Source organism: Pelobates fuscus, chromosome 1 (genome assembly GCF_036172605.1).
Source record: "Pelobates fuscus isolate aPelFus1 chromosome 1, aPelFus1.pri, whole genome shotgun sequence".
In the NCBI taxonomy this organism is placed as follows: domain Eukaryota; kingdom Metazoa; phylum Chordata; class Amphibia; order Anura; family Pelobatidae; genus Pelobates; species Pelobates fuscus.
Genome location: NC_086317.1, coordinates 173,646,371 through 173,660,203, shown reverse-complemented (window position 1 = coordinate 173,660,203; position 13,833 = coordinate 173,646,371). Strand labels below are relative to the sequence as shown.

The 13,833-nt window shown below is 39.1% G+C and overlaps 1 protein-coding gene across 6 annotated transcripts in view; it reads right to left on the bottom strand.

The window, feature by feature from the left end:
• ACACA (acetyl-CoA carboxylase alpha) overlaps positions 1–13,833 on the bottom strand; it is a 429,246-nt gene that overhangs the window by 273,127 nt on the left and 142,286 nt on the right. For all 6 annotated transcript variants that reach the window (XM_063452852.1, XM_063452842.1, XM_063452868.1 and 3 more), the window contains exons 25-26: positions 5,737–5,850; positions 3,328–3,441 (exon numbers count right to left, since the gene is read on the bottom strand). In XM_063452852.1, coding sequence (XP_063308922.1) covers positions 3,328–3,441; positions 5,737–5,850 — 228 coding nt within the window. The remainder of the gene's footprint in view (positions 1–3,327; positions 3,442–5,736; positions 5,851–13,833) is intronic.

Genomic DNA, 13,833 nt, shown 5'->3' with positions numbered 1-13,833 from the left:
TCCATAAAAAGTGCAAATTCTTTGATATTCCATACTGTACGCTTGCAACCTTTCATGTCTTATATGCTCTCATTAAAATATAAATATATATCTGAATGTTTATCATTGCACATTTAAAATAAAGAATGTAAAAAAAAAAAAAAAAAAAACAGGCCAAACATAAAATGTAACTTATTATCTGACTATTGGATATGGGCTGATTGTTCAAAACAGTTCTTCACACAGAAGCTTTATTTGCATGCTGCTGAAACTTTAATTGACTTACGATGAGTGATACAGCTCCTGTGTTTTTGTTATAGGCATCACTGCCCTTTTGTATTTGTAAGAAAGGGGTAAACAATTAGTGTTAAAGTATTTCAGTATTTCATTCTATCAGCGACCGAGCAATTTCATTATTTGTTTCTTAGCATTCAGAACTGTAAGTGGTAGAAATGCCAGTTTTAATGACTCCAGAACTATGTAATCGAGACACACATTTGGCAGGGAGGCCAATATTTCAGCAAAGTAATCCGTCTACTAACAGGATTGTAAAACAAGAGTAAACATGCCGGTTTCAGTGGCAGATGAGATGATAAATCTTGCAGTGGGAATGTTTTGGCACCAGGCAGTTCAAAAATTGGCTCGGTGACCTTTGTTTTCATGCTTCCTAATATATGTTCAACATTTTTTTTCTAATTGCGCAATGATTGGCAGAGAGAAAAACATTAAGACCTACTGTCACATCACATCATGACGCCAAGATGAAGTGAGGAATAAATTCTAATTTGTTACAAATAGCATGCAGTTTTCCACTCCTCCGCCAAGAAAACATGACATGACATTAAAGTAGACATGTCACCTTCTAGTTTTTAATAAAAGTTTTTGCTTTTTTAAAAAAAAAAACAAAGAAAAAAAAAAACAGCTATGCAACCTTTTTTTTAATCCATTTTTAAATCACATTATACTTGACACAAAATGGAAGATTTTTTTTTCTCTAAACAGAAATTGTTGTCTAACAAGGGCAGATAAGAGTCTTAAAATATTTTCGTCAACCATCAGTCTGACAGCTAACGCTGTCATTTTTCTTTTATCGCAATGCTCATTGAATTATATATAAATTCAATTCACGCGTGCAAGGCAAACCAAGTTATGTCAGCCATCTTCTAGGCTAAAACACACAAGAATTGGTGGAATTCCTTCCAAGCAAGGGGAGAATATTGAGGTAAGTATACATAATTTTTTCCCAACCTCCCAAAATACTTTAAATTATTCTAGGACAAATGACCAGTTTACTGAATAAGGCATAATACACAAAAAGAGCAACAGATACTGTACTGCAGCAAAAAAATCCATTAATAGGCTTCAAGAATCTATTAAATCTTCCACAAGTTTAAATTACCTTCTTCAAAGTATCATCTATCAATATACACCTTCGATTACTGATGATTAATGTTATTGTATATCCAATCTTGAATGTCTAATAAAATATTTTACTTGAAAAAAAATGATATCTAAAGCTATTCTTTTACTGCTTTTAACCACTGTATGTACTTTTTTCTAGTACCAGGTAAGCCTCATTTTCTTTGCAAGTGCAATCTGAATCATTCATATTTTGGGCTCAACCAGTCTCGACTTAGATGCATGCTTTGACATACTGGAAGCATCGATTTGAAAATGGGTAGACTGTGGTTCTAAAAGGATGCACAATGCCAACATAATTACTTAGACAAGCTGTGACATTCAACAAATGTTTGTACCAGAAAACTGATTTTGTGTGAAGTTTGGACCTCTGTGGAATTCTGAAAATCTGCTACTATTGCAGTCTTAGTTATGCATGTAACTAAAACACCCAAGCACCAGATCTGCATATATTATGATACTGACACACTCCATTCCTTTCGATTTCCAATCTGTTCCTTAGAGCTGTAGCATTGGTTAATAGCAGTAAAGGTGTATGCCCATCCATGGTAATAACATAAAACAAATGGGGTTGGGTCCTGGCAGCCATGCCGAGTTCATTTTGATTGGAAGAGCTCTGCAGCTATTAGCGATATTGCCACTATAAAGCCTGTGCATTTTACCGAGCCTTGGCCAGTTGGCACCAGAGATTATCAGGGCACCAACTCTGTTATTGGGCGCCTACCTGCTCCAAGCCCATGATGTACTCAAGCCGCCGAATGCTGAGGCCTGGTCAACTGCTCTGGTGGATGAGGCGGCCAATCTCCTGCCTGTCGTGAGCACTGTACTTTGCTCAAAAAGAGTCTATTGGTGTGTGTGCCCCTTGAACCAGTGGGAGTTATCTCGGCCCTCTCTGCAGAGCCATCCAGTTAGAATCAGAGTTTCAGCACCATGCAAGGCCTGCACAACCAGGACGCACTGGTCACTTAAAATAGGTGCCATCTAACATGGGCAAAGCCTGAACAGAGGGAATGCCTTGGGGCACGCAGTTATCTCCATCCATTATGCCTGCAGTGATCTCCATCATGCCTGCCCGCCTGGCATACAGCAGCCGCAAAGGCTTTAAGAAACTGCAACGAGGACAGTGAGCAGACACAAGTACCCAAAACAGCGACAGCCTTAACCCAGCAGCCTTCAAAACTGGGAAAACCATATTGGCAGGAAGGTGCAGAGAGATCATTTAAAGGAGATCTATCCGAGACTATGGACTGGAAAGCTTACTTACCATCAGATGATGGCTCCAAGCCAGGCCTGGACATATTAGTGCAGTCATCGGCTCCACAATCCAAGCATCTGCACCATCCATACCTTCTCTCACAAGGGGATGGGTTAAAGTGGCCTTCGATGTAATTTCCTACAGGATGCTTCTCTATGTTCTATTTCGTTATGGGCCTCTTTTCTTACAGGATGATCTATGACATGACCTACAACCACTATATATGTTTTTGGCATATGATTGTACTTCTTATTTTGCTGGGATTCTATTCTTTATTCAAATTTGCCTAGTTTCAGCATAGTGCTAAGCAACTCCTAATCTTTATCTTATAAGAAGAGATGTCTCTATACATGTCAGTTTTGGTATTTGTAATATGCGGTTATCTAAGTACTATGCAGCACTGATTTTTTTTTTCTTGCTACCATTAAATAAAAAAATTAGGTATTCTCACCTTGTGTGATATTACTCTCTCTGTTATACTGTAGCATGCATTACTCAAATGTCTATATGTCTTATATGTTTTATCGAAACCTTAATAAAATAATAATTGACAAAAAAAAAAAACATAACTCTCCTTTTCACTTGTACAAGCTAGGATTGTATGCATCTAACAATCACAACAACATGTTATAAAGCACATAAATACGGTCCAATTATAAACTGTGATAATCTACCTGCAGATTTTCAATGCAGAACTGATGTCCATACATGTCAATGGCAGACAAGAAGATGGATTCCACTTGGTTATGCCGAAGCTCATACGACGGCAAATGTGAAGCAATTAATACCTGGCAAAATAGAATTAAAAAAATAATGATGAACAATGGCAGATAAAAACAATGTTTAATGTGCATAAATAAAGCAATATAGAAACACCAAAGGGAAACTTTTACTGATTTTCATTTTATTGATTTTTAAATCAACAGAGAAAGATATATATATATATATATATATATATATATATACACGCACATATATATTTATATTTAAATCACATGCACATCAATATGTATATAATGGAAAAATATACAAGGAAAGTAAACAAAAAAACAGATCAAGAGAAAAATATTAGAGAGAAAAATTGCAGCAAGGTGTTCTAGACACATAGCTGTTAACATTTCAAAAGTTATTATATATGAGGAACTGCATAATCTAATGAAATATGTGGGAAGTTTGACATAAGTTGTAGCAGAGCGCTAGTCCTAGCAGAGACTCTCCTCCGCTGGTTATCTCCCAACTCCTCTCCAGCAACTGGACGACACTCAGCTCTGTGGCTATAACTGAATTTAATGGAGCCACACTGCCTTTTATGAGAATCCCCATTCAAAGGGGTTCCAAAAAAACATTCCAGGGGCATTCCCCACTGGACCTGAGAGTAGACAGACAAAATACACAACATAATTACATTAACTCTCAGGTCTAGGACATGTACAATAATAATCACCCCAAAACATACAGTTCCCCACAAGTTACCCCCTTAAGTCCTAAATCCCCAGATAGCCTGGGTCTGAGCACCCAACATATCTGAAAAGCGCTCAGAATCCACAAACGCAGCCGAAACGCCACCGGGGTATAGTTTAGACCGACCGCACACAAAGTGCCTGCCCAAAAAGTTTCCATTAAATCAGGCTGTGCAGTCGGTCTCTTTTGGGAGTATCAACTATGCAAAAAACAAGGCCTGAACTGTTCGTGCAGACATTCTTTCTGTGTATCTTGTTCGGGAGTTGCTCTCCCCAAAGGCCACTCTGTTCGTCTGAATCCCCACGAACATAACTGAAGGTGTTCGCGCGGGTAAATGTCCGACTTTAGTTCCATACACTCAACGACCAAACACTGCTGTCTCTGTTTGTTAAAGATTACCGCCGCCGCCCAGCCGACAGCTTGGAATGTTAAGGTTATTGCGGTTGGTGGAAGTGTGAACAGAGGTTACTGGGGTTAACGAGCGGTACATTCCATATACGGTGGTCTAACATTTGGTAATTTGTTCAGTTGTCGAACAAGACTTTGTTAATATGCAAGGTGACTGCTATTTTACCGAACAGCCAGACGAACAGGGGGGAAAAAAAGATGATCCAGGGACTATGAGCACCAAACATAGGAAATAACATGGGAAAAAGATACAGACAGCCCTTAGCAGGAATAAGGGTAACAGTCCAAGGTTCATTCCGCTACATACGTGTACATCAAGATTATTCTATCAGGCAATGTAGACAGTGCATTGTGTGCCCTGGCTGTGGGATTCATAGAACTCAAAGCTGTACTTGCACTCATGCACGAAAGTACAGCCCTGATGTTGACTTCTGGAAGCTGAATGTCTATGATAGAAGAGGATGGAGGCGCAGTGCCTAAACAGCTCCTTAAAGGGACACTATAGTCACCTGAACAACTTTAGCTTAATGAAGCAATTTTGGTGTATAGAACATGCCCCTGCAGCCTCACTGCTCACTTAATTAAGATTGTCTTATCCCCTGCTATGTTAATCGTTTGCTAGACCCTGCAAGAGCCTCCTGTATGTGATTAAAGTTCAATTTAGAGATTGAGATACAATTATTTAAGGTAAATTACATCTGTTTGAAAGTGAAACCAGTTTTTTTCATGCAGGCTCTGTCAATCAGAGCCAGGGAAGGTGTGGCAAGGGCTGCATAAACAGAAACAACATGATTTAACTCCTAAATGACAGTGAATTGAGCAGTGAAATTGCAGGGGAATGATCTATACACTAAAACTGCTTTATTTAGCTAAAGTAATTTAGGTGACTATAGTGTTCCTTTAAGCACAAACATTTATGCTATGTACTTGAGCTTTTCATAATGTATAATGTGGCATCAATGCAAAATAAATATGTAATCTATATCAGCATGTAAAAATAAGCCTGAAAAGTGCTGTCAAGTTGTCTAGCATAAAAGGCAATGCATGTATATTGCTGTAACAAAAATGTGTAAACTGAACTAAACCAAATTGAAGTGTGACTGAATACCAAGGTGGCAGCTGGAGGTGGAGGTGAAGGTGGGGTACAAACATTTTAGACAAATCTGATTTTAAAATTTTCAAAGATTTAGTTCTGCGCTAAGCTGCATACCTACCTGCCTGGCGCGCAGTGCGACTTTGGCGTTTGTTGTTTTACTCAGCTGGGTAAGTTCTGTCAGGATATTCAGTAGCTCATCTGTTAATGTTGGGTCCCGTCCACATAGCTGATCCTTTGAGGAAAGAAAAAAAAAATGTACATTGTTACAATTCTTTGTTAGACACCTTGATTTTCAGTTCCACAAACCAAATGACAGCATTTGTAAAGCCCGCTCATTATATTTTAACCCCTTAACCCCTTAAGGACACATGACATGTGTGACATGTCATGATTCCCTTTTAATCCAGAAGTTTGGTCCTTAAGGGGTTAAACATGAACTGGCTTATTCATTAAGGTTGGTATGGTGTAGAACTGAAAGGAAAATATCAGGCTATGTTGTAAATACACCACTATTTCCTTAGCTCAGTTATTTTGATTTGAAATGTTCAAATTCCATTTTAGTTCTCCCCAATTCTACATTTGGTAAAAAGCCACCCAAAATATGCTCAAAGCCAGGAAAACAAACCAAGTGTTCAGGAGGGGTTAAAATGAAGACAAACTAAAAGTTACACAAGCAGCTTTAATTAATGTACTGTACAATCATTTATGAAGTGACATTTTGCTTGTTTATGTGTGCATATAGAACACCTCTGTATTGATGGAAAAGTGCTGGTCTACTTAAATTAACCACTGTACTCCATGGGGTCAAAGCTTGTTTTGACGTGGTTTCCATGGGACCAGTTCCTTGAGTCCGATTCATGTCTAGTTAAGATTGATCTGATCATTCTCTTCTCTGTGCCTTATCTGGCTCCGTTTTTAGCTTTTCACCACTTGTTATTTACAACCTATTGAAACAGGACTGCACACTCTGTCAATCCAGTTCTTCATCTATAATCCCATTACCCATCTTTCCTTCTGTTTCCTTGCCTCCCCTCCCCTCCCCCCCCCCCCCCCCCCCCATTTACTTGATTCACAACTGCTATCCATCCCTTCCCTCTCCTGTCCCTCACTGGCCATTTCCATATATAACACTACCTTCACCTCTGCATTTCAACGCTGCAGCCCCGCTCCAACCATGCACCTCCAAGAGGGCAAGCCCCAAGTGTAGCAAACTAAATCAACACGCTACCTGCAAAGATGCTCCTGTTGTGCTGAACGCTCCTGGGGGAAGTCTCGCAAACAAGTCTCTCCATTATAGATTCATATTGTGTTCATACAGCGCAGCCCTTGCCCTCGCCAAACAGTCATACTTTTCCTCTCTCATTAGTTCATGCTCCCGCAATCCCAGGCCTCTCTTTGACACCTTTAACGCTCTTCTTCGTCCTGCTGTGGCCACCCCCCAAACTAACCTTACAACCAATAGCTTTGCATGCTACTTTACCGACAAGATTGAACAGCTAAGGAAAGAATTCCCCCACCTTGTCATTCTTTTCTCAACCACACGTTTAGCATGATTTCCTACCGTTCAGACTTTCTCCCCAGCTACTGAACAAGAGGTGGCTGCGCTTCTCCTTTCCTCTCGCCCCACAACTTGCCCGCTCGATCTTGTCCCTTCTCACCTTATCAGATCTCTCTCCCCCTGTCTTGTGCCTTCCTTAACACACATCTTTAACTGCTCTCTCTCTTCTGGTGTTGTCCCTGCTGACCTACATGCTACTGTAGTACCTATCCTGAAAAAACATCTCTTGACCCGTCCTCCCCTCTAACTATCGTCCCATATCCCTGTTCCCTTTTTTCTCAAAGCTTCTGGAAAGATTTGTTTTTACTCATATGTCTCACTTCCTCAATTTCAAATCTCTCCTTGACCCTCTTCAATCTTGCTTATGCCCTCTCCACTCTACTGAGACTGCTCTTATCTAAGTTACTAAAGACCTAATCGCAGCTAAATCCAAAGGCCACTACTCCATACTAATTATTCTTGACCTCTGTGCTGCCTTTGACACCGTTGATCGGTCTCTGTGACTCTATTCTCTCGTGGTTTTCCTCTTATCTCTCCTAACGCTCATTCAGTGTCTCCTTTTCTAATGATACCTCCTCACCTCGTCCTGTCTCGGTTGGAGTCCCCCAAGGCCTTGGTCGCTATTTTCTCTTTATACTGCCTCTCTTGGCAAACTTATTTCCTCATTTGGATTCCACTACCACCTGTATGCTGATGACACCCAGATATATCTCTCCTCCCCGGACCTCTCCCCTGCCGTCCTGCTACGTGTCACTGCTTGCCTGGATGTCCTCAAGCTTTCTGAAACTCAATCTCTCTAAAACTGAGCTCCTTGTCTTTTCTCCTCCTAATACAGATCCTCCTCTTTTTCTCTCTCTTCAAGTTAGTGGTATCCATATAAGTCCATCCTTGCAAGCGCGCTGTCTTAGCGTCATACTAGGTTCTGGCCTCAACTTTGAGCCTCACATCCAGTATGTTGCCAAATCCTGTAGATTCCAATATAAAAACATAGCCCGCATCTGCCCCTTTCTTACGCAAGATGCTACCAAGGAGCTTGTCCATGCTCTAGTTATTTCCCGCATGGATTATTGTAACCCTCTCCTAATTGGTCTTCCCAAAAGCCTTATTGCTCCGCTACAGTCTGTAATGAATCCTGCCGTCAGACTGATTTTCCTCTCTAGTCGGTTCTCTCACACCTCACCCCTCTGTCAGTCCTTACATTGGCTTCCTGTATCCTATAGGAGTCAATTCAACATGCTAACCCATAACTATAAAGCCCTGAACAATTCTAGGCCCTCATATCTCTTCACAGATCCATAGGTATGTCCCTTCTCAGTCTCTCCGCTCTGCCCGTGACCTTCTCCTGTCTGCTGCATGCACCCGTACGGGCAACTCACGCTCGCAGGACTTCTCACGGGCAACCCCCTTCCTATGGAATAGCCTACCTACTGCCATTAGACTCTCCCCTAGTCTTCAATAAATTACGAAGTGCCTTAAAACCCATCGCTTTAGGAAAGCTTATGGCCGCCGAGAGTAACCTCTACAGGAGTAATTATTTCAGATGACTTAAAGGTAGGCAGACAATGTAATAGAGCAGCAGGAAATGCTAGCAGAATGCTTGGTTGTATAGGGAGAGGTATTAGCAGTAGAAAGAGGGAAGTGCTCATGCCATTGTACAGAACACTGGTGAGACCTCACTTGGAGTGATGTACACAGTACTGGAGACCGTATCTTCAGAAGGATATTGATACTTTAGAAAGAGTTCAGAGAAGGGCTACTAAACTGGTTCATGGATTGCAGGATAAACCTTACCATGAAAGGTTAAAGCATCTTAACATGTATAGCTAGGAGGAAAGAGTAGACAGGGGGGATATGATAGAAACATTTAAATACATAAAGGGAATCAACACAGTAAAGGATGAGACTATATTTAAAAGAAGAAAAACTACCACAACAAGAGAGGCAAAGGTTTAAATATAATTTCAGGAAGTTTACTTTACAGAAAGGTTAGTGGATGCATGGAATAGCCTTTCAGCTGAAGTGGTAGAGGTTAACACAGTGAGGGAGTTTAAGCATGCGTGGGATAGGTATAAGGTTATCCTAGACTAAAGATAAGGCCAGGGACTATTTAAAAGTATTTCGAAAATTGGGCAGACTAGATGGGCCGAATGGTTCTTATCTGCCGTCACATTCTATGTTTCTATGTACCTCACATACCTGTCTCTTGCTCTCTCCTGAAGGGCAGCACTTTACTCTCTCCTCCAGCTCTGCTTCACTCCCACCTTAATTGATTGCTATTTCCTGTCCTAATGTGTTTTATACCCCACCTCCTATAGACAGTAAGCTCGTTTGAGCAGGGTCCTCTTCAACCTATCGTTCCTGTAAGTTTTCTTGTAATTGTCCTATTTATAGTTAAATTCCCCTTCTATTGTAAAGCGCTACGGAATCTGTTGGTGCTATATAAATTAGCAATAATAATAATAATAATAATAACAGCAAAGTTCTCTTCTTTAGCACCTCTTCCTGACAGTTACTTAGGGGAACCAACTCCATATCCAATGTAGTCTGGCCAAGCACTGTACTACTTTGCTTTAGAATAGGTGCCTGCTTTGAGAATGTGTAAAATTAAAACGAATAGAAATCTCACTAATAATCCCAGCTCAATCATCCAACTGAAGAGTTTGGGGGCTAATGAGCCCCACATCCAGTGCTACAGCCCATCACCCACAGCAATTGTATAAGCAACTGTATGTATGAACATTTTCAGGGGACGTTCTTGAACCATAAGCTATAGAATCAGCATAGGTTGTTATGGTGCTTAAAGTATCAGGCCAGACATGTCATTTAAAAAAATAAAAAATAAATACATCACAGCTGCTATGGCAACAGATCATTTTAGCCAATAAATTCCTCTTCTGTGTCAAACCACTAAAATCAATCACCCCTCTATCAATCAAATATAATTTTATATTGCAAAAATTATGTTTCTAGTTCAATATTTAGCTTAAAATTTATTATTCAGCATTTTAAATGGGACAGCTTATTTAAATACAAATAAATTAAACAAGTAAAATAAGAGTGAAGTGAAGAATGAAATAATATACATTATAATATATAATGTTTAAAATTTCCTGATACTCTATGCTGTGCTATGGTCAGGGATTGGCTGGCAATACCTGTGTATCTCTATTGTGTATCATTGTTTGTGTGATCCAGCAGTGAATGCATCAACACCAACAACAAAAATAAAAGAAATAAAGAATTAATTTAAAAAAATAATAATAATAATAATAATATATATACAATACAATATAAATCATGTCAAGTGATCTAATCTGCTAAAATGTAGGGAACAAAAGAACAATACTATCCTAGCAACATACTTTTCTACCCCTACCCTTACCTTTTGTGTTACTATACCCCACTACCTCTAGCATGTAAGCTCATTGAGCAGGGCCCTCAATTTCTCTGTTCCTGTGTGTCCAACTCATCTGGTTACAAATATGTGTCTGTTAGTCCAGCCATCATACAGCGCTGCGGAACTTGTTGGCACTTTATAAATATTAATAATTACAATAAATCCATTACCAAGTGGTAATTATAGTGGTGTTTCAAGTGTTAACTGCAATCTTCAATATTTGCCCTACCCTTCATTCAGGTTCTAAAATACACACATAGATATATAGATGTGTGTGTGTGTATATATATATATATATATATATAATGTGTTTTGTACATTTGTTCTACCTACAATTGCTTTTCCCAAGCGCTCACAAAGACCTATAAAATGGGCACACAAAATCTCTATGCTGTATTTACAGAAAATCATGTTGTAGATTTTTTTGTTGTATTTTTAATTATACGCAAATATTATTCACAAACATGACACTAGGGAAATGTTCATATAGGACACAACTTCTGGAATAAAAGGGAATTATGATGGAATATTTCCGTCATGTGTCCTTGAGGGGTTAATATATACAATTAATTAACATACTTTAAGCTTTAAAATACATGCTCTTTATTTCTGTAATTTGCCTTATCACGTAATAAAATATTACCAAGCATAATTTTGACATATCCTGATACACCACAATTAAAAGAGTCTTAAAATATTTATTTAAAGTGGCAATGCTTAGGTTATTTAACAATTAGTTATCCTTTTTTTCTCTTATTAATCTGTTTTTGTTTGTTTTTTCAATTAGTATTACTCTCTTTTTATTCCAGAAATACTGCTGTACATTATGTTGTATATATAAAAGGAACTAACAACTTAATCTTATTTAGTCCCTTAAATATGTTCCATCTTCTCTTATTGCTTAAATATGTTCCTTTAATATTTATGAAGGCTTGGTAACATGGCTTCATGCCACGTCCCCAAGCCTGAAAGACAGGAATGTAACTTCCCTGGTCTAATACCCAATCATATCATGACGTCAGCACACATAGCACACTGACGTCTATGGTATTGTGCACCTGAGAACAACCAACAAGCCCTTTTATGGAGTCATTTTTACACAGTGGTGAGCTGATCTCTGATTCAGCTCACTGCTCGTGAATGTGCATGCCATGCGAATTCGCAGTGTAGAGTTCACGATTTCTAATTGAATCCAACAATTCCCTATCAGTATAATTTGATTTGTGCATCGTAATATGGTCCGCCCCCTGAACCCCTGAAACCTTGCCTATAAAGCACTGCTTACGGGCTAGGTTAAACATTGCTATACAATATATAGTTAAGTGACCAGAGTGAGTGTCAATCACTTTCTGGTTCTGTGAGACTGCAAATGTTGCAACTAAAGTGCTGGAGATTTGCAGGACATGCAGAAACTTCAACAGTTTATATCTGTTTTATTATCTTTAATTTCACTGATTTGTAAATATTTCAATGCATTTATATGATATAAACGGATGAATCCACTCCAGTCTGACCTACCCGGTCAGTTGTAAGATTATCATAGTATTTGAAAAACAGGGTACGGCATAAAATGTTTCTTATACCCAATTACAATGCCCATGAAAGAGTACATGTCTCTATAAAGTAAAGTACTGTATGTGAAAAAAATTGAAATACAAAACTAAAATTACCACTGGTGCAAAAGGAATATACTAAAATATTAAAATGCGTCTTGATTTCTAGGAAAACCCAGAGTTGGAATACCGCTTGACAATGTGTGTTAACGGTAAAGAACATTAATATTGCACGCAACACAAACATGTTCTGTAACAGCAACTTTGTGAGTGTCAAAATATAATATTTTGCTATCAGAATTCTGAAAAGGGCATTTTATCATCCTTCAGGATGGGCTTTTAATCTGAGCACCTGGCTCATTGCTCAGAGCCACAACAAATATTCAGTGACCCAGAAATAGATTTCATTGTGTAATCCCCATCGCATTATGTGCTGTGTGGGTACTTATACTCCATTAGACTTTGGGTTTTAAGCTCCTGCAGAGGTTTAAAAGATAGTGTAGTATGGGAATATAATCTAGTAGTTGGTTCAAGTAGTGGCAAGAAAAAAAAATGTATATGAACCCTTTAGACTTGTCCTTTGGAGTTACTTAGATTTTTACATAAATTGGTCATAAGAGTTCATCAACTGCATCACAAAAATAGACAATCACAATCTGCTTAACCCCTTAAAGACACATGACATGTGTGACATGTCATGATTCCCTTTTATTCCAGAAGTTTGGTCCTTAAGGGGTTAAACAAAGTGTTAGCTCAGGGATATTAGCAGCAAGGTTCTCTCGGGCAGCATAATGCTATAGTGGGAGCTCAGTAAACAAGTGCTACTGCAGTGATCCCTCAAATGGTGGAGAGTTGTGTTAGTATAAGCTCAGTGAGTGAGTGTAGCAGCCTAGCTACTATAGTGTGGTGCAAATGTGAGTTCATTGAGTGAGTGCAGCAATAATGCTCCCTCACGTGGTATACTACTATGTCTATGTAAGTCTGAGTTCATTTAGTGAGTGCAGCAAGCAGCAATAGTGCTCCCTCACATGGTATATTAATATGTCTATGTAAGTGTGAGCTCATTGAGTTAGTGCAGCAATAGTGCTCCCTCACGTGGTATATTACTATGTCTATGTAAGTGTGAGCTCATTGAGTTAGTGCAGCAATAGTGCTCCCTCACATGGTATATTACTATGTCTATGTAAGTGTGAGCTCATTGAGATAGTGCAGCAATAGTGCTCCCTCACATGGTATATTAATATGTCTGTGTAAGTGTGAGCTCATTGAGTTAGTGCAGCAATAGTGCTCCCTCACGTGGTATATTAATATGTCTGTGTAAGTGTGAGCTCATTGAGTGAGTGCAGCAATAGTGCTCCCTCACGTGGTATATTAATATGTCTGTGTAAGTGTGAGCTCATTGAGTTAGTGCAGCAATAGTGCTCCCTCACATGGTATATTAATATGTCTGTGTAAGTGTGAGCTCATTGAGTGAGTGCAGCAATAGTGCTCCCTCACGTGGTATATTACTATGTCTATGTAAGTGTGAGCTCATTGAGTGAGGGCAGCAATAATGCTCCCTCACATGGTATATTAATATGTCTGTGTAAGTGTGAGCTCATTGAGTGAATGCAGCAATAGTACTCCTTCACATGGTATACTACTATGTCTATGTAAGTGTGAGCTCATTGAGTGAATGCAGCAATAGTACTCCTTCACATGGTATAC